At 39.6% G+C, this 25,494-nt stretch overlaps 1 protein-coding gene across 2 annotated transcripts; it reads left to right on the forward strand.

The window, feature by feature from the left end:
* Window positions 1–1,475: 1,475 nt before the first annotated feature.
* On the forward strand, window positions 1,476–25,279 carry QTRT2 (queuine tRNA-ribosyltransferase accessory subunit 2). Of its 2 annotated transcripts, none has more exons than XM_063305677.1 (8): window positions 1,476–1,684; window positions 2,489–2,544; window positions 5,393–5,469; window positions 10,757–10,966; window positions 12,041–12,240; window positions 16,362–16,513; window positions 18,151–18,265; window positions 23,838–25,279. In XM_063305677.1, exons 1-8 carry the CDS (start codon window positions 1,479–1,481, stop codon window positions 24,067–24,069), a joined length of 1,248 nt encoding a protein of 415 aa, XP_063161747.1. In that variant the 5' UTR covers window positions 1,476–1,478; the 3' UTR covers window positions 24,070–25,279. The 2 variants fall into 2 exon arrangements, with proteins under 2 accessions (XP_063161747.1, XP_063161748.1); XM_063305678.1 differs by having other exon boundaries at window positions 1,483–1,684; window positions 2,494–2,544.
* The last annotated feature ends 215 nt before the right edge of the window (window positions 25,280–25,494 follow it).

Raw genomic sequence — 25,494 nt, forward strand, 5'->3', positions numbered from 1 at the left:
ATGTGGCCGGCATGACTAAATGGAACGCCGTTACCTGCCCACCAAAGCGGTACCTATTAATCTACTCACATTTGCATGTTTTTGAACTGCTAGGTTGGCAGGAGCTGGGACTAGCAACGGGAGCTCACCCCATCAGGCGGATTTGAACTGCCACCCTTCTGATAGGCAAGCTCAGCAGTTCAGCGGTTTAACCCGCTGCGCCACCGTGTCTCTATATTGCTTCAGTACTGACTGCTAAAATAGATAACTCATTTTCCAAAAGTTGTTGGAAATGTCATAATCAAGTTGATACATTTCATATTTGCTGACAATGTTGTAAAGCCCAACAATTCTGGAAGACAATTTATTATGGAATGAAACAAATTCTAAAGGTTGAATTCCCTTTCTGACCAGCCATGTTTCTGTTAAACATTACCAAAAATTACATTCCCACAAAGAATACTGAGTTAGCTTTGCATATGGTAACAGCTTCCAAGACGCTGTATGCTTTTAATTGGAAATCATGTATAATTTCCTCCATGGAAAAAATGACAAATTAAGTTGTAGGAGATGCATCCTCATGAATTATAATTCTACATATAGTTTGGGTTTCTCTTAACATAAGGCTTTCATATCTAAGCTTTTATTTGGTTTGCTAAATAAAGTTAAAATTCTTAGATCAGGCAGAAATCTTGTAATTTTGCATATTGACGTGATATTATGAAAATATCTCTAAAGATCTCAGTTGTTACAAGATATTCTAATATGCAACACTAATCTAATGTTGCTTTGAAATGTTTTATTCAGTACTGTGAAGCTTGTAAATCTCTTTTCAATTTTTTTCTCATTTTCCTTTCCATTTTTCTTCTTGATGGTGTTTTTTAAATATCTAATAAATTTTTTAAAAAAAGATTTTTTAAAAATAGAAACTACTCTATTTTTCATGATTTGGGAGATGTTACAACTAAATGTCTTAAATCGCAAACTCCCCAAATGGGCCTAAAATGTGGCCCTTCTCGTTCCAGGGATTTCATGACATCACAGCCACACTCTCTGTGTGACAGTTCCTTCCAAACTATACCTCATATTTCTTTCTTAACTAGACATCACACTAGAGGTTCATGGGAGTATAGGACATGCTTTGTATTTTATAAGATCAGTGTACATTATTCTCAAAACTGGCTGGCAGTAGATCTTTGGGGTTCTGGGTAGAATCTTTCCAATAGTATCTGGGAATTCCAAGAATTCAAACTCTGGCATTTTGGATTCCCAGTGTTACTTTCCTTTAAAAGCAGTTGGAGGTCTTTCAAAATGGAATTGGAATTGGAAGCTATTGGAAAAAAAAAAGGTCTTTGCTAGAATCGTTGAATACATGTATAGTTTTCCTCAGAAGGGATTCTCAATCTTCTGAATGAATGTTGTAGAAATCAGGTAGGTGCAGTATTTGTTTGACAAAATGTTCTGCTTATTGATCATTTGCTGCTTTGTCAGGTGTATTGATGAAGATGAAATTAAATCTCTGCAAAATAGTTGATGGCTGTCGCCTTGGGACAATGACAAATCTTGGCAAGAAAGGGGTTCAATCTATGGAAATTCCAGGATGTCTGCTTTATACCAAAATGGGATCAGCACCACACCTGACGTATGATACTCTACAGAATGTTCAAGGTGTTCCTGTGGTTGCCCAGATTCCACTTACAACACTGTGAGTGCAATTTCAGACTTTGTAGGTAAAATAGGTGAGACAAATGCAGGCTTTATTCTGATTTCTTTTTAGATATGTGTATGTTTTATATGAGCGCCAGTTTGGTGTAGTAGTTAAGGCATCAGGCTAGAAACCAGGAGAGCAAGGGTTCTTGGGAGACCTTGGGCTAGTCACTTTCTCTTAGCCCTAGGAAGGAGGCAATGGCAAACCACTTCTGAAAAACCTTGCCATGAAAACTGCAGGGACTTGTCCAGTCAGTCTACGAGAATCAGACACGACTGAACAGATTAAGAAAAAGTTTCATATATTTTTTAATTTTTGCAGTACTGATAGAATTATATTCAAATAGTGCTGTCCTATTTGTGCAAATATAGGCCCCTTTAAGTTCAACAGGACTCACTTTCAAGTCTTTTTCCAGTTGGCTATAGGATTGCAGCCTGAGATACAAATGTTACAATGGTTTTACATACTAGTGTTAAGTTGCATAATTATTTCGTTTACTGTTCATGTATATCAACAGTAGTCACTTAAGGGGAAGCAGTTTGTGCACTTTGAGAAGCACTTTGCATTATAGTTCCTCAGCTATATTAGAACCAAGGTATTTGTTGAATAGTCAGAGACCTTAGGGTCTCTTTGTGGTTAGAGTTGTCCTGGAGTCAGTGGCTGAGCAGTCATCACCTAGCACTTCAGTGAATTCATAAGCCGAGATGTCTTGCAAACTGCTTTATTTACATACTGTCCATTTGTGTCTAAAATGCATGAATTGTAGTTGCCTATCTGATATGTTTTTCTGTTTGGATGCAGAGCAGATCTTCAGGAGGTCTTGCAGGAATATAAACAAGGAATTGGAAAATTCATAGGTAAAACTGCAGGGGTGGGTTTCATGATTAATGGAACATGTTTGTGTATTTATTTATTTATTTTTCAAATTTCTATTACTGCCCATCTCCCCCAAGAGAGGAGAACTCTGGGCAGTTTACAATAAAATCAGAGTTAAAATTATGTTAATGTGTGTTCCTAATATAACATTGAAAACAATTTGGAATAGAGTGTTATAAATTATATATGGCATAATGATACAGTAATCCATTGATAGGTATAGCTTAGACTGCAGTATAGTACTCTCTAATTAAACGTTTCACAGAATTAAGGGCTTTGCATACAGCCTCTTTACGCATAGTGGCTCCTTGCTTTATATGGAGGTTTCCAGCTCCGATCATTGTTTCTGTTAAAAAATTGCTTCATGCACATCTGGAATTGATGTTCAGCACTGCAGATCCAGTTTTCTGTTGTTCATATGCACATGGGATAAATGCAGATAATCAGATTGTGAAAATATAGGTGCTGTTGTGTAATTAACTTTAAAGAAATCCCTGTACAAAAGACTCATAATTATGACTGATAATGAAATCAGATATAAATATTGATAAAGACTGCATTACAGTTGTAGATCAGAACAAACGTACTACAGGTAGTCTTAACAACGGTAATTGGGACTGGAATTTCTGTCTCTAAGCAACGTGGTCGCAAAGTGCAACGTCATGTATCTGCCATTTAGCAACGGCAGTTCCAGCACTTCCGGTTGCTGTCATTAAGTGAATTGCACACTGTCATTAAGTGTGACATCACTGCCAGCTTCCCCATTGAGTGAGTTTGTTTGTTTATTTACTTATTTAATATAGCCGCCCGTCTCAGACCAGTGACTCTGGGTGGCTAACAATAATAAAAAAACAGTCAAGCAGTTAAACAACACAGAAAATTAAACATAAATACAGCCAAGAGATATTAAAATCCATCAGTGTTAGCACAACCATGGGGCCCTTCGCACACTCAGGGCCCCAGGCCTAGGCACAAAGCCAGGTCTTCAAGGCCTTCCAAAAAGCCAAAAGGGTTGGGACTATCCTAATCTCAGGAGGAAGGATGTTCCAGAGGGCAGGCACCACGGCAGAAAAGGCACGTCTCCTGGACCCTGCCAGCTGACATTCCTTGGCTGACGGGACCCGGAGAATGCCCATCCTGCCGGACCGGATTGGACAGGTAGAAACAACTGGGAAAAAAACGGTCCCTCAGGTAACCTGGTCCCAAGCCATGAAGGGCTTTAGAGGTGACAACCAGCACCTTGAATTGCACCTGGAAACACACTGGCAACCAATGCAGCTCCTGAAACAGTGGTGTTACATATGCGGAATAGCTGACACTGTTTACAACCCAGGCAGCTGCATTCTGTACCAGCTAAAGCTTCCAAATGCTCTTCAAGGGCAGCCCCATGTAGAGTGCGTTGCAGTGGTCCAAATGGGAGGTCATGAGGGCATGAGTGACAGTGAGTAGAGCCTCCTAGTCCAGGAATGGGCACAACTGCCGTACAACCCAAAGGTTTGCTTGTTGGAAGTTTGCTTGTCGGAAGCCAGCAATGAAGGTCACAAATTGCGATCGCATGACTGCAGGAAGCTGCAATGTCATAATTGCAATCTGATTGCCAAGCACCCAGATTGCAGTCATGTGACCACTGGGATTCTACAATGGCCACAACTACGAGGACTAGTCATAAGTACTACTTGTTTAGTGCTGTCATAACTTTGAATGGTCACTGAATAAGTGGTTGTTAAACAAGGACTACCTGTAGTACCATCAGAAAGCTTCAGAATCCAGCAATATGCGTTATGCTTCATAGTTAATAACCAATAACATACTGATCTATTTATTATTGGGGATTTTGTGACAGACTGCAATGGCATTTACACATTTTGTGATATTCTTAGAATACTTACCTTACAAGCAGGAATTAATTGTCCCCTTAATTCTCCACCCGTATGGTGGGAGCAATAGCAAGTCTCCTGCATTCTGATTGCAAGAGAATCAGTAAGAAATTCTGATGTTCTCTTGCAGTGTTGCTAGTTGACATTCCAAAAGAAAGTGCCTTTTTTCTGTAAGTGAAATCAAGAAATGTGGCATTCTCATTTGACAGCCTAGGGAACTGAGTCCCAGGAATTAGAATTAGTTCTCTTTATGGACAACCCCCATAAGGCATGCGTTTGGCAACCTTTGTGTACTAATTTCTGATCAGTTATGATCCAGGAGTTATGCTTTGGGTTTTAAATTATTATGAGGGGGGTAAAGGCATAATCCATTTGAAATTCCAGGGTAGAAATGGTATTGGTGATTGACTTTTGCTTCTTGTAAAGGTTGTTGATTAGATGGCTTAGGAGTTACTTGGAATAAGTATAACGTAATCTTTGGTTGTAGTCTGTATAGTATGTAGATTCGAGAGGCTTCTTCACTTTCATTGTTAAATTTTAAATCCTTAAATCCTATATCACATATTGTCAGTCTAGCCATTCTAGGCATCTGATGAAGCGAGCTTCAGCTCCTGAAAGCTTCTGCTTTTTTTTTTAAAATATTACTTGGAAAAGTTGCTACCAGATTCCTCCTGATTTTTTGTTACCATAAACTAACATAGTTTTTCTCCTACATTGTCCTGAAAGGTAAATAGAGATGATCAGTTGAATGTTATAGGTTCTTGAGACTTGATTCTTAACAGTTTATTCAAAAAGAATAAATGGTACAATACAGTATTTATTTATTTATTATTCAAATTTAATTACTGCCCATCTCCCCCAAAAGAGGGACTTTGGGCGGTTGCTATATTCAATATAGTAGAAAAAGTTTCATAGTCTCTATATTAAAGGTAACATTTTATTTTGTACTCAGGTATGCCAGAATCTATATTATATTGTTCCCTTCAAGACCCTGCTGTTTGCTCCCCTCACGGCTACAATAGCATGAAGGTATGGTGAACTTGAGCATTTAGTGACTTTTCAGTCTTCAGCTATTCACTCCCCTCCCAAATATTTTTAAGGAACAATAGTAGTAGTGGCAGCAGCAGATAAATGACTGTTTTGTTTTGTTTTGTTTTGTTTTGTTTTGTTTTGTTATTTTATTTTATTTTATTTTATTTTATTTTATTTTATTTTATTTTATTTTATTTTATTTTATTTTATTTATTTTATTTTATTTTATTTTATTTTATTTTATTTTTGTGAAAATCAGAATTATAATAGCAAGGGAGTTATGGCTAAAAATCAGGGGACAGGAAAAATACCTCTTTAGAATCACGTACCCTTTTAAAGTCAGTATTAGCACATTGTTTCCAAATGCTTTTCTTTCATAATGGTTGCTTAAAGTAATTGAGAATCTAGTAATTGAAATTCAAATGCATTTCAGTTTTCCAATTTAGATGAGATACTGAGTTTCTTTCAGTATTAGTTCACATTGCAACTATAACTACAAAGCATCAATTTGTGGGCTTCCATGTGGGAATTTGATTATTTGCTGTGATCTGATGTTGATCTACTCTAGTGTGGCCTTTTTATACTGGTTTATAAATATTAAAGATACAAGTTTGTTTATGTCCTTGAAGCTATTAAGCAGCTGACCAAAGGTGTGTTTAAACTCTCTCAGAACATATTTTGTGCAAGAAGCATGCTCTGCACATGCTCTTACTCAAGCAGTATACCCTACCTAGCTAAGATGGACTTTCTGATGTACAGAGAAAGTTGTTCAGGTTGTTTTTTGAGAGAGGTAACCATTACCTAGAGGGCTTTCGCATAGGGAAAACACCCCCTGCCACAGCCTGTCACAGAGAAACATGATTGCAAGCAAACAAACAAAGTGGAACAATCCTGAGTGTTGACCTGGGTTCTGATTTTGTAAGACAAACATCACGTATACTGAAAGGGAACTCCTTTTTCCCTGGTATGTTATATATGGAAAAATTAATAGGAATGGTAATTGCTGAAGTGATTATCCAGAAGACCAGAACCTTGTTGATCTGATCAGTTGATGTCTCAATGCTTAAATTAATTGAATGTCTTGAAAATTATGAATCAGCAGGTGCAGCTATAGCAAAGAAGTCTTGTTGAGTACAACTGCCTATCAACATTCATTAATTATCTGCAGATGACTTTGAATTCTAATTCTAATATGCCCTGAGTCATGACAGCTTTGATATGAAGTACAAGGTAACACTGTAGTCTAGAACTTGGGGAAACAAATAGAGTTAAGTTACATGTGCTTGGGCTTCTTATAGTGCAGTATCCATAAGACAATTATCCCTTCCAGATGATACCTTTCTTTTTTTCTTTTTATAGTAATTTTATTAAAGATTACAGTTACTTCAAATAAAGTCGTAGAACTTGATTGCTTTTCATTTTTTCTTTGTCCCTTCTCACAAAATTCTTCAAAACTTTAACAAGCCTCTTTTGTAAATCCAATATAGGAAAATTACACTGGTCACTCTCTTGGTTTGTTATTTGTATATCCCTTTTAATTATTAAGACAGCCAGTTTCTTTTGTATGTCCATCTTTTTCCATGTTATTCTTATAGCCTGTCATTTTTAAATCCACTTTCAAATCAGTCTTGATCTTGTCAGGTAGAACTTGTTCCTCTTCCACAACATCTTTTAAACACAGTCTATCTATAGAGGCAGACACTATTAAAATTAACTTTTGGGTCCATTGTTCAAAAATATCCTTCAATATGCCCAATGTTAAAATATTTTGCTTCATTCTGTAATTGCAAGTTGAGTTTGAGTGTTCTCCTTTAATTGTAATCTCTAGTTCCCTCTAGTTCAAATTTTTGTTTATAGTAAATTTTATTAAGTTTCAAGAGAAGAATAAAAACTACAGAAAAACAAAAAACTACAAAGAAAGAAAAAAACTAAAAAGGTGCAGAAACACAAGAGAAAAAAATTTCAAATTTACAAAAAGATGCGGCTTCCGACTTTTAACAGCAAGGATATACAATAATTTCCATAATCAATCTCTTACTCTATATTAAATTGAAACACCACATTATTTCTATAAATCATTCCACTTTAACACACAATAAAAATCACTAAGTACGGTTACTCCTCCCCCTTATATTAAAATAAAGAAAAAGTTCATATAAACCTCCTAAACATCTTTCTCCCCTCCAAAAGATAACACCTATTTAATTATTCCCTTCCTACCACTATTCTATACATTTCTGTCTACTATAATAAGAATCAAATTAAAAAGCACATAAGTTGTCTGCTATTATACTTAATAATACAACAATTTTAATAATCCCAATCTTAATAAACCCAAAAAACAAAGACAATTCAAAACAGTAATTCCTGTCATGAGTAAGGATGGCGAGCAGGGGCCTCCCATCCAGGCTGTAAAGCGCATGCGTAGTACTGAGGAATTAGGTATCCATTCGAAGAGACACAGATCGGGCCCGCCTTAGCCTTTGGGGTTTATATGTCTGGGTGTTTCCCATGCTTCTTCAGTTTGTTAGGATTTTCTGTTATGTAGCAGTAATAAAACACTAGAGACCTATTCCTTGTCTCAGCGTGGTTCCTGGCTGTTAGGACAATTCCATTTCTTTAAAAGCAAATAACATCAATCAAATCCTTAAAGCAAACCAGATAAACATTCTTTAACCCTAATACAACAGTTTTAATAATCTTAATCTTAATAACCCCCCCAAAAGACAATTCAAAACAGTAAATCCAAATCTTTAAAAGCAAGTATCATCAATCAGATTCTTGAAGCAAACCAGATAAACATTCTTTAATGCTTATCCCACTTCAGAATAAACCAGAGCATTTACATATCCCCACAATGCACACAGAGCTTTTCTCTTGAAAGAATCAAACAGCCCACCTGCCCCCCTCAAAGATTCCAGGTTCTTTTCATGGCATTCCACCAGGAGATCAATTTCACTCTCTCCCTTAGATTTCTCCAACTCCACTATCCAGTCTTCATCCAGCATTTTGATAAAAATCCCAATCTCACTTTTTGAAAATACCTTTCTATTGCTCTTAAATTCCTCAATTTCATTCCACATCCCCAACCTGATGGCACATTTTAGATCTAATATTTTCCACAATGTCCTGGATATCTTGCATAAAAGCTTGATAGAAGTCAGAAGAGATCTGTTTAAAAACTTGGTGGAAGTCAGAAAGAATCTGTTTGAAATCTTCCATGTCTCATGCCGAAGATTATGGTGCCCCATAGGAGCTTAGCCAGCAAAGATATGAGTTCCAAAGTGTGTTTACATGAAGTGAAAGTGAGATAACAGACAGTTTTCAAGGGAAAGTGAAAACAAAGCTGAAGGTTCAAATCAGCCGATTCAACCTGTAGGAAAATGCTGTATCTTCAAATTTAATTCAAAAATAATAACAGGAAGACAATTGTTTACTCTCAATCTTTGGAATATTCTTTGGAAGGAAAATGAAATACAAAACTTAGAAGAATTTTTTAAAAAAGTAATCCCAAAAATAACATTAAGCAACAAGAGAACCAACTTCTCCTCGCTGTACAAAGCCTCTCTTGGGGTAGGTAAAGGTAAAGGTTTCCCTTGACGTAAAGTCCAGTCGAATCCGACTCTAGGGGGCGGTGCTCATCTCCATTTCTAAGCCATGGAGCTGGCGTTGTCATAGACACTTCCAGGTCATGTGGCCAGCATGACGACACGGAACGCCGTTACCTTCCCGCCGAAGTGGTACCTATTGATCTACTCACATTTGCATGTTTTCGAACTGCTAGGTGAGCAGGAGCTGGGACGAGCAACGGGAGCTCACCCCGCCGCGCGGTTTCGAACCGCCGACCTTCCGATCGACAGCTCAGTGGTTAAAAAAAAAAACAAATTGGTGACTTAGAAATGGGGTGGCCGGTCTTAGTGTGCCTTTAAGGCTACAGCATTGCTTGGAAGGTGATGAAATCCCCACCTCCCAGCTGGCTCTTGCCTGTCGAACGTGAAACGCTGTTTGTGATCTTCTGGCTGCAAGCAACCATGTGGAGGACAGATGGGATGATTTCAGGTATTCTCCTTTATCTGGAGAACATTTCTGGGCTTCAGGAAAACCTTCCTGAGCCCGAAAAAAGTTACCATGTTGTCAGCTCTGCCTGCTAAACCCATGGGCACAGTCGTTCAGTCCGCCATTCCCACTGGAAGCCCCTTTAGTTCCTATTTTTAAAGTCTTACTATGTTTTTTTTTAATCAAAACAAAAGCATTTTCCCACAGGAAGGGGTCTTTATAATTAATTCCAAAATCTTATTTCAAATTTATCTGGACACTTACTCCATTTGTAACTTTCTAAAATCAAAGTTTTAATCACCCTTTTTAATTTCCCCAAAAAGTTTTTTTAAGTTCTTAAACTTGTAGTTAAAACTTCTTTCACTAAGGATTGAAGGAAACTCACCTGGTGCTGTAAAACTTGTTGATCCAGAGGCTCCTAATAGCTGAAAAGCAGTTAACAAGCAATTTCCAAAAGTGATTAAAGAATGAAATATGCAAACTTGGTGTCCTTTTAAATGTGCCAACTGCGGTTTGAGCAAGATGCCTATTCCCTCACCTCCCAGCACTTTAAACCTGCTGGAGACCACAGTCTTACGGTCCCCTTGCAAGGAGCACTTGTGGGCAATCTCAAGTCCTCTCCTTGTCCTGATAGGAATTATCGAAGAGCCAGTCTACTTGCTGGCTCTTTATTCCGTCGCAGTCGTCAGCTCTTTTCGCGGAACTGTCTTCAGTCCACCATTCCTTCCCTGGAAGTCCCTTCCAGATTATATCTTTCATGTTGGTTGGAAAATCTGGAAGTTCTGGCGCAATATATCTGGAAAGCATCAAATTGAGGAATGCTGTAACAGAGAATGGGAATTGGGCTTCAAAGAAAAATTGCATTGTGAGGAGAGGTTTGAACCAACTAACATTACAGACATTTCTATAATGCAATTTCAAGCAGTGAGGGAAGCAGTGGATAAAAGGAAGAACAGAAGTCCTTCAGGCTATGTAGGATGGGGAAGCTAGAGAAGAAAAGATCACACACTCTTCATTTATTAGACAAGATGGAGAAAAATGGAGTATTAATTGTTGCGATTGCTGAGATGGGAAAAGAGAAAACAGGTAGTTTTGGTTTTACATTGAGAGAGGTAAAATCTTAGGCATAGAATAAAAAAGGAAGAAATGATAGTCAGGCCTTAGCAAAGGAGAGATACTGAAGTTCTGCACAGAATCACCCAATTTTCTCTTTCCTTGTTTCTGACAGACTGTATCTATATGGAACAATAGAGGACGGAAAGAATTCACAGCATCAAAATTCATGGACATGCAAAAGGTTATTCAGCCAGACTGGTTCCAGTGCCTGTCAGATGGAGACACTATTTCAGGAGACATCTCCAAAAAGAAAGCCAAGAAATCTGTAGATCGATCGCTGTGCTTTTTGGACGAATGTTTACAGCTGCAAGAAAATTCTCCAGTAAGTGTAAATCTTTTTGAGGTATACTCATAGTTACTTCCTAATTTTTAGACAGTTTGGTAAACATAGGTTGCAGAATTCCTGGACTGTGTTTGACAAGTCCTGTATTTCTGAAATCTATAGAACAGAAAAAATACACTGTCTTTTTATCTTTCTCTCGTTGTTCTTTTCTGTTGTATAGGACTAAATATAATGATTCATTCCCTTTGTATTATTAATTTAATTTTATATTGATAAACCAGATTATTTTAAGGCTGTGTTGCTGTGCTCTGCTTCCACAAACCTCTTTGCAAAAAAACAAAAAACCTAACAGGAGCCATTCAGTTTCTCACATGGAGACTTTATTTCTGTATCAGAATCTATGTATATCATTTTATTTAAAGTGATTATATCTTGCCTTTACAAAGCCCAAGGAAGCTTACAATAAATATTAAAAATAATAATACAAAATAAATTTCATATGGAGTTTCTATCTTTGTGTTGGCATCAAGGCTGATAATAATGAAAAAATAACTTTAATGTATGCATTGAGAAACTAATACATGCACTGTCTTTCCAAAACAAATAAAAATTGCTCTAGTGTTGGTCATTCGGTCTTTTAAAAGAAAAAAAATAGTTTAATCTTCAGGTATGAAAAATAATGCTCAGAAATCTTTAATCACCATACATTTCATAAGGAGCGGCAGTCTAGACCTAAATGGGAAAAGTACATGGTCTCTGACAGAAGAAAATTTCAACCTGATAGGAGGATAGTAGTCAACACTTAAAAAATCATAGCCTTAACAAAAGCCATCAATAATAGGACTATGAATCACATGTGTATTTAAAGTATTGTCTAAGATCATCATATTAATTTTAGTTAGATATGGGGGTGAAGAAGAAGAAGAAAAATAAATACCAGCTTATTTTAAGTCATATGTCCTTTGCTCTCCCTATACTATGTTATTGGTGATATCACTGGTGCAACAATCTGCAGGAAAGCAGATTTAGACTACTTTCCGTTCAGACTTGATCCGAAATCTGTTGAGTCAAAGGATGTATTTATGTTACATTTATAACTTTCTTCCATACCAGGAATTGCAACAGAGTTTGATGATTGGAGTTATTGAAGGTGGAGATGTGTTGGAAGAAAGACTAAGATCAGCCAGGGAGACTGCCAAAAGACCGGTGGCTGGATTCCTATTGGATAGCTTTCAGGGAAATACCATGACTAAGGAGACTAAATTAGAGCTCTTATCCTCAGTTACAACTGAGCTGCCAGAAGATAAACCAAGGTGAGAGCTAAATGGAATTTTTAACGAAGCATTCTGTAATGGAATGTGAGAATGACCTTGGAAAGGAGTGGGGGAAGAGATGCTGCCTAGGGAACGATCAAATAAAAGGGAGAGGAGCCCACAACTGAGTAATGGGAAGAGAAAGGAACTTAGAAAGGATCTGCCGTAACTGATCAGACAGTAAAAAGGGATAGCAGAAGATTTGTACTTTCAGACTTGCAAGATTGATGTCAGCCCTCTCAGGTAAACCAGACAGGAACCACAACCAGATTAGCTACTTCTACTTTATTGTTAGGCTACATTAACAGAATCTTGCAAGTCTGAAAATATAAATCTCCCGTTCTTCTCTAGGCAGCATCTCTCCCTGCCCCCTTCCAAGGTCATTCTCACATTCCATTACACATACATAATGTGGCACTTAGATGGCTTTCTGAAAACGCACAAACACAAAGCATTTTGTAAATGTATGATGAGATACTGTGTTATATACTGTTAGAAAATTATATTTTGGTAACTTAAGAATGCTTTGGAAATTCACAGCTGATGTATGCTGCATGAGCTGCCCCCACCCTTTTGTTTTATGCTCCAGAGCACCCAAGATTATGCTGGGAAGTAATAAAATGGCCATTTTTGGAAGTAATAAAATGGCCATTTTTGGAAGTATTTGTTGTTTTGGGGATATTTTAAAGCTTACGTTCTGTCACACACACCCCTACGTACTTCCTTTTCAGAGTTCTCTTGTGGTCATGCAAAACCAAACCTAAGCAAGAAGGATAAATCATAGCATTGGTATTTTGCACATTTCACTTTCATATTTTCTACATCACCATGAGCTGCTTGTGCCCAAAATTTTTTCAAATACAAACAATGTTTTCCCAACAGCATGCACAAAAATGTTCCCTTGGGACTTGAAAATGTAGCTGGATTAACCAAGCTTCTTGCACTATTATTAGACACAGGGATGCCAGACTCTAAATTCAGCTGGCAGCTCTGACAAAGAAGAAGTAGCAATTTTGCTCTCCACAGGAGTAATGTGCTGACAACTATATAAACTAACTTGGTTTTTAAGCTTCCTGGATAATTACGTTCTGTTAACAAAACAATTACACAAATAAGAACACATTTGTAGTTCCTTAACTGCAGCCTTTCTAATAGCAATCTAAGATACTTATTAAAAATAGGATGATGCCTGCAAAATTTGATAGGCATACTGTTGTCCCTCATTATTAGTACAGTTTGTATCTTTATCAAGACCTGAGAGAACAAAGTTGATAGCTAATGCAGAGGTGACCACTTTACCAGGAGAAAGGCAAGCTGTGTTTGTAATTCAATTTAGCTTATTTTTGAAAGACTTTTGAGGGAAATAATAGAGAATTGAGTTCTCTGTAAGGAGCATTGAACAATAGGATTAGAAGCTGAACTAGACAACTCTTTGGTCTGATAATGTTCTCATTCCAAAAGGTTGAGCCCAATTCTTGTTCTCCTTACATGTAAAAACACACACAAATGTTAAAAGCTGGAAAACATGTTGTTTTCCCAGGCTGATCCCTGGCTATTCTCCCAGGCCTTGGTGTCATGTCCCCCGTTGCAATGTATACATACATTACAACGGGGAACATGCCTTTCCGGGGAAGGGGAGGAAGGAGGAAAGAATCAGTGCTAATCCTATAAGCACTGAAAGACAAATACAAATAAAGGACAAAGGAGCCATACCTTTGCCCTGACCCGAGAAGCCATCATCCTATCTCCCTGACATCTCTGCATTACCACGGGGGACACACCTGTTCCGGACACAGGAAGAGGAGAGAGGTAATCAGCGCTAATCCCCCTGATCGCCCATCGAGACTCCAGAATTGCCCCCTGATCGCCCATCAAGACTCCGGATCAGGACTTTGGGACAATAGGGGGTGGGGAAGGATCAGGTCCGCACCGCGGGTATTTACCGGCTACCTCGCACGCCATGTGCTCATTCCCGTCTTTCTTCATGTATGCATTCTATTCCTAATAAACCAGAAATCCTTAGCCCTGGCTAGTGAGTCTGTGTTCTTTTGGGAATAAGGCAACCATCACACTTGGGGTAGGATAGATGGGTCCCCCTTGTTGGATGAGTCTTTGTACATTTTATTTTTTAGATTTTTTATCCTGACTGTATTATTTTCATATTATGTATTGATTGATCAGATGCTATCTTGTTTATTTATATTGTACTGTGTTTTCTGTCTTCTTGTTTGCTTGATACTGTGGGCTACCCAGAGTCATTTTGGAGTCAGGCAGTGCCTAAATCAAATCAAATAAATACTGTAAATATTCAGAGCTTCAGTTGGCAAGATTCTTTACTGAAGATTGGTGCAGTTTGCAGATGGCTTCATAAAATAAGGATCTGCAATTCTCAGAATGTATTTTTGATTGGGGCTACATTGTCAATTTGAAGTAGTACTACAATAGTAGAAAAATACTAGTACCGTTTGACACTGGTAATTTAAAAATTAATGATTTTATGGTGCTAAATGGATTAACAAAAAGAATGTATAAATGCATACATCAGTATTAATGACACTGTAATAATCTCAAACTTAATAATCACAAATAATGGGATCCCAAATTCCATTCTCTTTCCCCCCTGAGTTTGAATGTAATTGGATAAATGGGTGTGTTCATTTTATTTTTTTGCCTTCAAGTCAGATTTGACTCAGGGTGACTTCATGGACAAGTCTAGACAACATTTTCAGAAGTGGTTTGCCATCGCCTTCTTTCAAGCACTAAGAGAAGATGACTAGCCCAAAGTCCCACAGTTAGTTTCCGTGCCAAAGCAAGAGTAGAACTTTGGTTTCCTTGCTTCTAGTCCAGCACCTTAACCATTAGATCAAACTGACTCTCAGGTACATTTTTATGCATCCTTAGTTTTGAGAAGCTCCATATGTTATAATAGTATTTATGTCATCAAATACAGTTCTGTAATGGTGTAATAATGCCAGGGACCTAGTGCAGCTTTCCATCCTTTCAGGAGGACACAGAGGCCTTCTGGTAGTGCAGTAATGTCATTAAAATCCCCTCTGAAAAAATGGTCCCAAGCGGTTGAATTTTATCTTCCTTTATTTTGGAAAAATAACATCACCATCCAAAATCTGAGGATGCTGGAGTCAACTGGAGTGCTTAGGGCCACATCACACACATAAGTATGATGTATACTTCAGGGTTTCATGATGAGTCTATGAGAGTGTTCATTCCATTTTCTTTCCTTTAAAGGGAACATATATCATGAACCAGCAACAGGCAAAACTAGCATGTTTAAGAAATAAGAAAGAAATTAAAAGCACTGTCTCTTGGTTGTCACAAGTATCATTACCGGTTCAAATGTGCCACTAAATAAATAGTTGCTGTCATGGGTCAAATAAAATGTCCATCTGATGGTTGGGATGCAAGGCAATTTGAAATCTATTGTGAAGTGTTGAATGACTTAGAAACAGAAAGTAGTCCTTATGTTACATCTTCCCTCTTACATTGTAGAGAAAGTTTGGATTAAATTTGGTGGATTCAACTACTATTTCAGATGCAGTGTTCAAGATATGGTTAGTAACTTACAGATCCTTATAGGAGTTTTTTTCTAATCAAGTGCCCTTCAGATGACTTGTGCTTCTATTCCCAGAATTTCCATCTAGTCTTCCTATGTTTAGCTATATTAAGGTTTTCAGAAGAAGTACAATACTTCTGGAGGCCTCCCACTTTGGAAGAATGCTCTATACAACATGCTTGGTTCAAAGAGTAAATATTTACATATGTTACCTCTTAAGGCTTTTCTCGTCTGCTTCTTAATTTTGGGGCAAGGCTGTTTTGGAATTCTGATAAATCAGTGGATGCAAATCCTAAGGCATTTAGGCCTTCCACTTCTGTCAGGCTTTACGGGACATGCTTCACTTATTACCCAGCAGATTTGTTGGTTGTTTGGGAGTAGTTATAAATGTCTACATGACTTCATTATTAGGCATAATTATTGTAAGTATAACTCAGAACTTTAAGGTAAAATTGGAGAGCAGTATATGAATAGAATGGGAAACAAATAGATTGTAATAAACTGTATCAGTTATTACTTTAAAATGGCTTTTTATTTCTGTCTATTGCAGACTGATCCATGGTATTGGTAAGCCAGATGAAGTCCTGGAGTGCATTAAAAGAGGAATAGATATTTTTGAGAGTTGTTTTCCTTATCAGGTGACAGAACGATGCTGTGCTTTGTCCTTCAGCTATGATTATCAACTGAATCCTGAATCAGCAGGTATTTGTCCTGATAATCTTCTGTGTGCATGGATATTTGAATAAAAAATGGATAATATGGGTTTTATGCTTCTTAGATTACAATCTGTACACCTGTTCTTTTGTATAACGTCCTTCCGAGTTGCCATGCACAAGATTATGTTGTTAATCACCTTCTCCTTTCTGTTCCGTTGTACTGTAAGCAAACTTGTTATAAGTGCTGCTTCCAATTGAGGCTTAAGATTACTGTTAAGACCACTATTATTTACAGTGAAACCTCACTTTAGCAGATCTCAGCACAACAGATTTTGCATTCAGTGAACTAAAGTTCTGCAACAGTTTACACAATTACTGTAATAATTTCATCACATAAATGATGTAAATGAATGCACGTGTCCTAATTTGCATCATTTGTGTAATGACATTATGCAAATAATGTAAATCACCCCAGTGCCTTCATGATTGACAGATACCGATGAATAATGGACAACCCCTCCCAGTTAGTTTGTTAAAACAATGTTTTGCTGATGATTTGCATTTTAAATCAGAAAGTTTAAATAATTCCTCAGTTCAACCCAATATGGTTGTAGAAACCAAAACACTGTTTAAAACATTTTTCGGCTTTATTTATTTATATTTCAAATTTCCATCACTGCCCATCTCCCCTGAAAAGGGGACTCTGGGTGGTTTACAATCAAGTGTAAGGCGGTTTACAATCATCAGTAAGGCTTTGCCTTACTGATGATTGTATACTTTTTCCAGAAACTGCACACTTTAACGAGAGTCACACACAGAGTTTGTTTCCTTGTTCTTTGGATTTCAAACCTGAAATACATAGATTGATAAAGGACATTTAAGGATGGTACTTTTTTAAAATGTAAGTATTTTCTAAAACAGTGAAACTACTGCCATTCACAAATAGAGCAAGTATGAGAATTAAAAAAAAAGCAGTGGAGGATATTCTTTAATGGCTGAGGATTTTCATGCCTTGACAACTCAGATCAGACAAGTATATCTTTTATCACCGTTTTGAGAAGCTGCTCACAATTTGACTAGTCAGACATACTCTACAGTAAAGTGCAAAGAATAAATATTATTTTGCCCACCATTATAAGACAAGCTGTCAAGTCTCTGCATCTTATTAAAGTATACACAAATGCCTAATCTAGTTTCAGAATTTTAAAAAGATGAAGAGGATTTCCAAGTATTTTGTAGCTTTCCTCCCAATGATTATATGAAAGTTTCATCCTGCTAGATGGTTACATCTGAAATATAGGGCTTTTTCCCCTTTAAAATTATCACTACCTTGATGGCTTAACCTCAATTTTCTGATTTAAAACATAAGAGCAAACTGACAGAATGTGAACTCTGTTTTAATAACAAATAAGTACAACTGCACATTGCATTTAATAAAATTTGGTTAGAATGTTGTATTGCTTATTTTGAGTGGATAGAGAGTTACAAAAGAATGAGAAGCACAGCCATTTAAATTTCAAGCTCTCATCTTACTAGTTTGCCTCCTTTCACAGTTTTATTCCCTTGTGAGTATCAAGATTTGTTTGATTCGAGCATTTTGTGACAATTATTTAAACATTTTAAATCCACAGTGGCATTGAACAGTCCCATAGTCTTTAAGTATGAACTTTTCCTTTATTGCAGTTATAAAAGAAAATGGACAAACAGAAGTGAGGAAAGTTGATAAGGAAACAAAAAATGAAACATGCAGTGAAGCTCAAGAAATGACTTCATTTGAAATATATCTGAAAGAAAAGAAGTATGTTGGTTTGTGTTTATTTAAAATGTCAGCTTCTCCTATGGGTTGGTCCCAAGTAATGTTATAATGCTCTTTGCATTAATTGGGGAATACGTTCTCCTGAACACAGTGGGGCTGATTTCATAAACAGGTGGTTGCCCAATATTTCCCACCTTACCACTTTTCTTTGCCATCTTGAGAGCTACTTCTGACAAAAGTTGCTGAAAATTACTAGTGTGGTTTCTTACCAATTTCAGATGGGAAACATTCAAAAATTGAAGTTTAAGCCCTAAAGTAGGCTTAACATTTAAAGAGACAAATTCACAATCTTTCTCCGAAAAAATCTTAGCCCTGCAAATTTTGCATGATCTCAGACACATTACATGCAAACCCTAATCGTCAAAAGGGTGCCCATTCCTGCTGTATTTGCTTATCTGATAACAAGTCCCACTGAATGTAAAGGAACTATTAAGTTGTCTTGCATATGAATTTATTGTGTCTTGAGTCAAGCCATGGCTGACCAATAATTCTGCAGGATGACCAATAGTTATTAATTCTTAGTTGCTATTGAATAAGTATCTTGTCTCCTATTTGCTACTAAATATTTTTGATGCTTTTAGAACTGTATGTATGTCTGGGCCAAGGACAAATTAGATCACAGCCATTTTTAAAAAATAGCATTTTTTAGTGGCTTGGGTTTTGATGCTGTGTTTTAGACAGTCTAGGGCACGGTTTCTCAACCTTAGCAACTTTAAGATGTGTGGACTTCAACTCCTAGAGGCTAGGGAATTCTGGGAGTTGAAGTCCACACATCTTAAAGTTGCTAAGGTTGAGATACCCAGGTCAAGGGGGATGAATTTATAATTTGGGACACCCATGCATCCTTAACTGTCCTATTATATGATCTGTTGGGCCATATAATTTTATGAGGTCAACAGATCTTATAAGTATTACATCATGATGTTTCTGCAACTACCTGCTTAACAATCTGTTTGTATGGATCTCTTATAATGTCAATAACATAGTGTAGCTTTCTCAGAGTGCTTTTCTTCCATGTGAGTGACATTATTTAGAAGACAGGAGGGTCATACTTGCTGGTTCTGCCTTGTTGTTTGTCCTCCACTACCCTGGTGCTGCTCTAATCATGTACTGAAAAAAGATCTGGAAAAAAAACCCAACATGCCAAACATATATATGGCAATTCCCAGGAAAAGTCAGTAAACGTTCCACTTCATACTTTTTCCATGCAGGTGGGACCAGTGGGCAATACAATGGCATAATATAGTGTGGCTCATGCCTAGAGCTCCATTCTCAAAAATAAGTCTGAATAAAACTAGTGAAGTACAGATAGCAGCAATAATTGATATAGAAAGCCAGACCCCTTGGACAAAGCAATGGGGGCAAGTAACCTTAGCAGTGCCATGGACTATAGCATCACAGCGGACCCAGTTGGTACAATGGACCTTGGTGTGGCAGGCCTTGGTGGTGAGGAGCAGTGCGCCTGGAGTTGAGAACTTGGCCATCCCCTCCCAACCTACCCAGAGACGGTGGACAGCTTTTGGGGCCCCTCCAGTGCAAGTGAGGACTCCCACCTGGGGGTGAGAGACAAAGGGGGGACTCTGGGAGTATTTGATGGTGTGAGTGAGTGAGTGAGAGACAGGAGGTGAGAGGGAGTGAATGAGATGCCCCCTTGCTGACCAGTGAGAGAGGCTGAGCGGGGGGCATAGTGAGTGAATAGTGAATGGGTTGGTGATGGCTGGGTCCTGATGGTGCCAAGAGCATGAGCTGGTGCACTGGAGTACCTACCATTGACCTGTGGATAATTGAGTATGTGTGAGGGTGTGTGAGTGGATGGAGGGTGTGTGAGTGGATGGAGCGTGTGTGAGTGGATTTCAAACTAGAGACTCCAGAGGTCCAGGAGTGGGGCTAGATGGATTTGGAGTCTCCGGGGGTTGTAGGGCAGGTCATATCATTGAGGTGGTGACAGGTAGGGGATGCTATGGTGGGAGCTGGAGGGCAGGCCATCTTTGGGGAAGATGCCCCCAGTGTTTGTTACCGGTGGTGTGTTCCGGCCCTCTGTGCTCAGACCCAGGCTCTGGACAGCAGACCCATCAAGGCCCTGGCTTTCAGCTGCTGCTTTTGAATGCCAGGTCGGTTAACAACAAGGCCCCCCTCATATGTGATCTGATCATCGAATAGGGGGCAGACCTGGTGTGTATTACCGAGACTTGACTGGGCCCTGAAGGGGGGGGTGCCCCTTTCAGAAATGTGCCCAGCCGGGTTTACGGTATGGCACCAGCCACGACACCAGGGCATGGGAGGAGGGGTGGTTGTAGTAATCCAAGAGTCTCTAGTGGCCTTCAGGGGCACTGCTCCACAAGTGGCCGGCTGTGAGACCCTGTTTTTCAAGTTGGGTTCCCAAGAACAGTTGGGAGTGTTGCTACTGTATCAGCCTCCCTGCTGCATAGCAACATACCTGACTGAGGTGCTGCAAGCCGTCTTGGGGCTGGCGGTGGAGTTCCCCAGACTTATGGTTTTGGGGGATTTCAACCTGCCGTCCCTGGGGCGGGCCTCGGAGACAGCTCGGGAGTTCATGGCTACCATGGCAGCCATGGGCCTGTCCCAGATTATTTGGGACCCAACTCAAGACAGTGGTCTCACCCTGGGTTTGGTTTTCCTGTCAGAGCAGTGGCAATGTGACCTGAGGGGAGAGTAACAGCTGTCCCCATTGTCATGATCAGACCACGCCCTGGTGGCCTTGAGATTCTCCTATGTCACCCCATTCCACAGGGAGGCAGGACCTATTCTATTGGTCCGCCCCTGGCAACTAATGGACCCAGCAGGGTTCCAGAGGGAGCTGGGGGTTATACCTGAGGGTCTGCTGCACGGTCCAGCAGAGGCCCTCGCTGCTGCCTGGAATAGGGAGGCGGCCGGGGCCTTGGACAGGATTGCGCCTGTGTGGCCTCTCTTGCCCCATCGAACCCGACACTCCCCATGGTTCACGGAAGAGCTGAGGGTTCTGAAGAGGGTTAAGGGACGTCTAGAGTGCTGCTGGAGGAAGTCAAAGACTGAATCCAACTGAACACAAGCTAGAGCTGCTATTAAGGGCTACCTTGTGGCGATAAGAGTGGCAAAGCGTCAATACTTCTCTGCTCTTATCGCATCCACAGAATGCTGCTCCACGGCCCTGTTTAAAATTACTCGATACCTTTTGGGGAAGGTGGGCCCAGTGACCCACCTACAGGGCCATGCAGAGGAGTTTTCTGAGGATCTGTAGGATAAAATTGCTCAGATCTGCTCCAAGTTAGACTCCAAGCATGAGGCATGGTTCGTGGAGGTACCAAGGGAGCGTACTTACCTAGTTATCTGGGAACAGTTTGATCCTGTTGGACCCGAGGAAGTGGACAGGATTCTCCGGACAGTAAATGCCACCACTTGTCATCTAGACCCATGTCCCTCCTGGCTGGTGAAAGCAGCTCGGGAGATAACATGAGATTGGGTCCAGGCGATGGTTAATACTTCCTTGGGGGAGGGGGTGTTCCCAACTGCCTTTAAAGAGGCGCTGGTGCACCCCCTCCTCAAGAAACCATCGCTGGACCCTACTGTACTGGACAATTTTCATCCAGTCTCCCACCTCCCCTTTTGGGGGAAGGTGATTGAGAAAGTGGTGGTATTGCAGCTCCAGAGGGTTCTGGATGAAACGGATTATCTGGACCCCTTTCAGTCAGGTTTCAGGCCTGGATATGGGAAGGAAACGGCATTGGTCACTCTTATGGATGATCTCTGGTGGGAGCGGGATGGTGGCAGTGCATCCATCCTTGCTGCTCTTGACCTCACAGTGGCTTTCGATAGCATTGACCATGGTATCCTTTTGGGGCAGCTCAGGGAGTTGGTGGGAGGCGTAGTTTTGCACTGGTTTACCTCCTTCCTCCAGGGCCAGTCCCAATCGGTGGTGATAGGGAGCAAGAGATCTGACCCTCGACCCCTCCATTGTGGGGTGCCGCAGGGTTCGGTTCTCTCTCACTCCTTTTTAACATCTACATGAAACCGCTGGGTGAGAAAATCCGTCACAGCGGGATGAGGTATCATCAATATGCTGATGATAATTGTACATCTCGATCCCAGGTGAGGTAAGTGAGCTGTGACTGCCCTCTCTCGGTGCCTGAGGGCTGTAGGGGTCTGGATGGGTAACAACAGGCTTCAGCTGAACCCTGGTAAGATGGAGTGGCTGTGGGTTGATGGCTCTTCTGTATCTGGGACTTGTCATCTGTGGTTCTGGATAGGGTTGCACTGTTTCAGACAGACCTGGTGCGTAATCTGGAGGTCCTCTTTGACTCATGGCTCCTGCTCAAAGAGCAGGTGGCAGCTGTGGCCAGGAGAGCCTTTGCGCAGCTTCGTGTTGTGCACCAGTTACACCCTTTTCTGGATCAGGAAGCCCTTCGAACAGTCACTCATGCCCTTGTTATCTCCCATATAGACTATTGCAATGTGCTGTACATGGGGCTACCCTCGAAGAGTATCCAGAAGGTACAGCTGGTCCAGAATGCAGCCACATGGGCTATCTTTGGTGCCCCTAGAAGCGCGCATATAACACCTCTACTTTGCGAGCTGCATTGAGTACCAGTTTTATTCTGGGTCCAATTCAAGGTGTTCATTATCACCTTTAAAGCCCTACATGGCATGGGGCCAGGTTACCTGAGGGACCGCCTCTTTCCCATTATGTCAACCCCTCCCACCTGATCATGAAGAGAAGGCATGTTGTGGACCCCATCGGTAAGGGAATGGGGGCTCCAGGAGGCAGGCCTTCTCTGCAGTAGCTCCCACCCTCTGGAACATCCTACCCCTGGAGGTGAGGTTAGCCCCATCGCTCCTGGCCTTCCAGAGGAATCTGAAGACTTGTCTCTGCCGCCTGGCTTGGAGCGGGGAGGGGAGTAGTCACATTTGGGGATGGCTAGTGCCCTAGAGTGCTTGTCACACACATGGACTGAATTGGATCATAGCCATCTGGACTTTATTGTTATCTGTTTGTAATGGTATTTTATATAGTGTATTTTTATATATTGTAATTGTATGGTATATTTATTGTTTTACTGATTATTTTGTTGTAAACTGCCAGAGTCCCTCTGGTGGGAGGAGATGGGTGGTGACAGATTAGATAAATAAATAAATAAGAACATACCTACTATTGTAATACTAATTAAAACTTGCTAAATTTTTTCTTTATATGGATCATGACAACACATGTTTTTATGTTCCATAACATTGGGGTTGTTTTATCTGATAAGCCCTTTGTCAACTGATCTAATGTCAGTTGTTCATTTCACCCACAATATTACAGCAAAATATGCCAGTGTTTCTCTAGATGGTAAGCTCCTGAAACCTGGGACCTGTTCTGACATCTTTTGTGAAGTACTGTGTATATGGATAATGGTATATAATGGTGATAATGGCAGTGATCATTAAGAGTGCATGCTATTTTCAGCAATTAGATATATAGTTAGTTTTTAGAGTTGCCTCACTGTGCCCAAAATGAAGGCTTAGCTGAGTGGAGATTTACTTCCTTCTTATCTGTGAATGCGCTTTTCTCTTTTAGGTACCAGGATGATTTTAATCCCTTAGTAAATGGATGCCCGTGCTATTGCTGTCAAAACCACACTCGTGCCTATATCCATCACCTCCTCGTGACCAAGGAGCTGCTGGCTTATGTGCTCCTTATGACGCATAACTTTCAGCATTACTTCAGCTTCTTTTCTTCTGTCCAAAATGCTTTGAAAGAAGATAAGTTGGATCAGTTGAGAAAGATTATCAGCAGGCAGGCCCTCTGAGGTCAGATGTGTAGAAAGCAGCTTCCCCAACCTGGTTTACCCTTCTGGATCAAGATTATGGTGCACGGCTGTTACACAATAGCTGCGGGGTAGAAGCCCACGATAGAAGAAGATCGATACTTTGCCTGCCATCTCATATCTGAGCATAACTTTCTTGGTCCCTGTAAATTTAGGAAAAATTGGGGTTTTTTCAGAGTCATTAATCTTTGAAAAATATAAAAAATAAGGTTATTTTTATAGAAATATTAACATGATTTTTCTGAATTGTATTAGTGATATTAACTGTTTATGGACACCTGAACTGCAGTGAGAAGAAAAAAAAAACATCAGCTAACTTAAGAATTAGGGAAGGGGGAAAAAACGCCACATCTCTTTGGGATACTGACCTACAGCTATTGTATATTAATTTATTTTGTTTTTGTTTCTAATTATCAGGAAAAAAGCTAGAAATCTAGGAAAAAATCATAGGAAAAAAAATACTTCCTGTAATGAGTTGTGCCTCACTTGGACTCTTCTGACAGTTGGAACATTTTACAAATGAATGCATTCCTTAAAGTTCTCTGTGTTCTTGTTAGCCAGTTTTTTTTTTCTTCTTATATTGTCTGTTAGAGAACCTGATTTTAATAACATCAAAGGATAACTGTTTATCCCAACTGAAAACAGTGCAGTAATTATCAGAGATCCATATGAATTCGTCAAGAACAAATCTTAATAGACTAATCTTAAGTCATGTTTTGATTGGGTAACTTCCTTGATCGATTGTGACAATGCTCTGGACCAGTGTTTCTCAACCTTGGCAACTTTAAGATATGTGGACTTCAACTCCCAGAATTCCCCAGCCAGCCTTGTATTCCCCAGCCAGTCCATATATCTTAAAGTTGTCAAGGTTGAGAAACACTGCTCTGGACAATAGAGGCTGACGTCCTTGGCAACAGCTTGCCTCACGAGGTAAGGCTGGATCCTGTTCTCCTGGCCCTCCAGAAGCTCATAAGAACTTAGCTGTTCCGCAAGACCTTTTGGAACTGACTGCTGTAGAGCTCCTAGTGCCAGGAATATGGTATTATTTTTTTACCATAATTTTGTATTTTATTTCTGTTCTTGTAGGTTACTGTTATTATTGTACTGACTGTGGCTGTTGCTTTTGTACACCACTTACAGAGCCTTGACAGAGCCAGTTTGTAAAATTCATAAAAGAAAAGCTTTTAACAAAGGATGTCGTGACATGTTGATTAGCAAGCTACTTAAGTGTGGGATGACATGTACTGTATAAAAAGCTGATGAATGGAAAACCTTAAGCAATGCAGTGTTTTGCTATGATGCAAAGGAATTGTCACCCAGTTTGCTTAAAAAAACTTGCTCATTTCCAAATTCTGCCCTTCTCTTGGGCTTAATTCCAGATCGCTGCCATAGATGGGGTGCCAAATT

The sequence above is a fragment of the Candoia aspera genome, chromosome 5, assembly GCF_035149785.1.
Source record: "Candoia aspera isolate rCanAsp1 chromosome 5, rCanAsp1.hap2, whole genome shotgun sequence".
In the NCBI taxonomy this organism is placed as follows: domain Eukaryota; kingdom Metazoa; phylum Chordata; class Lepidosauria; order Squamata; family Boidae; genus Candoia; species Candoia aspera.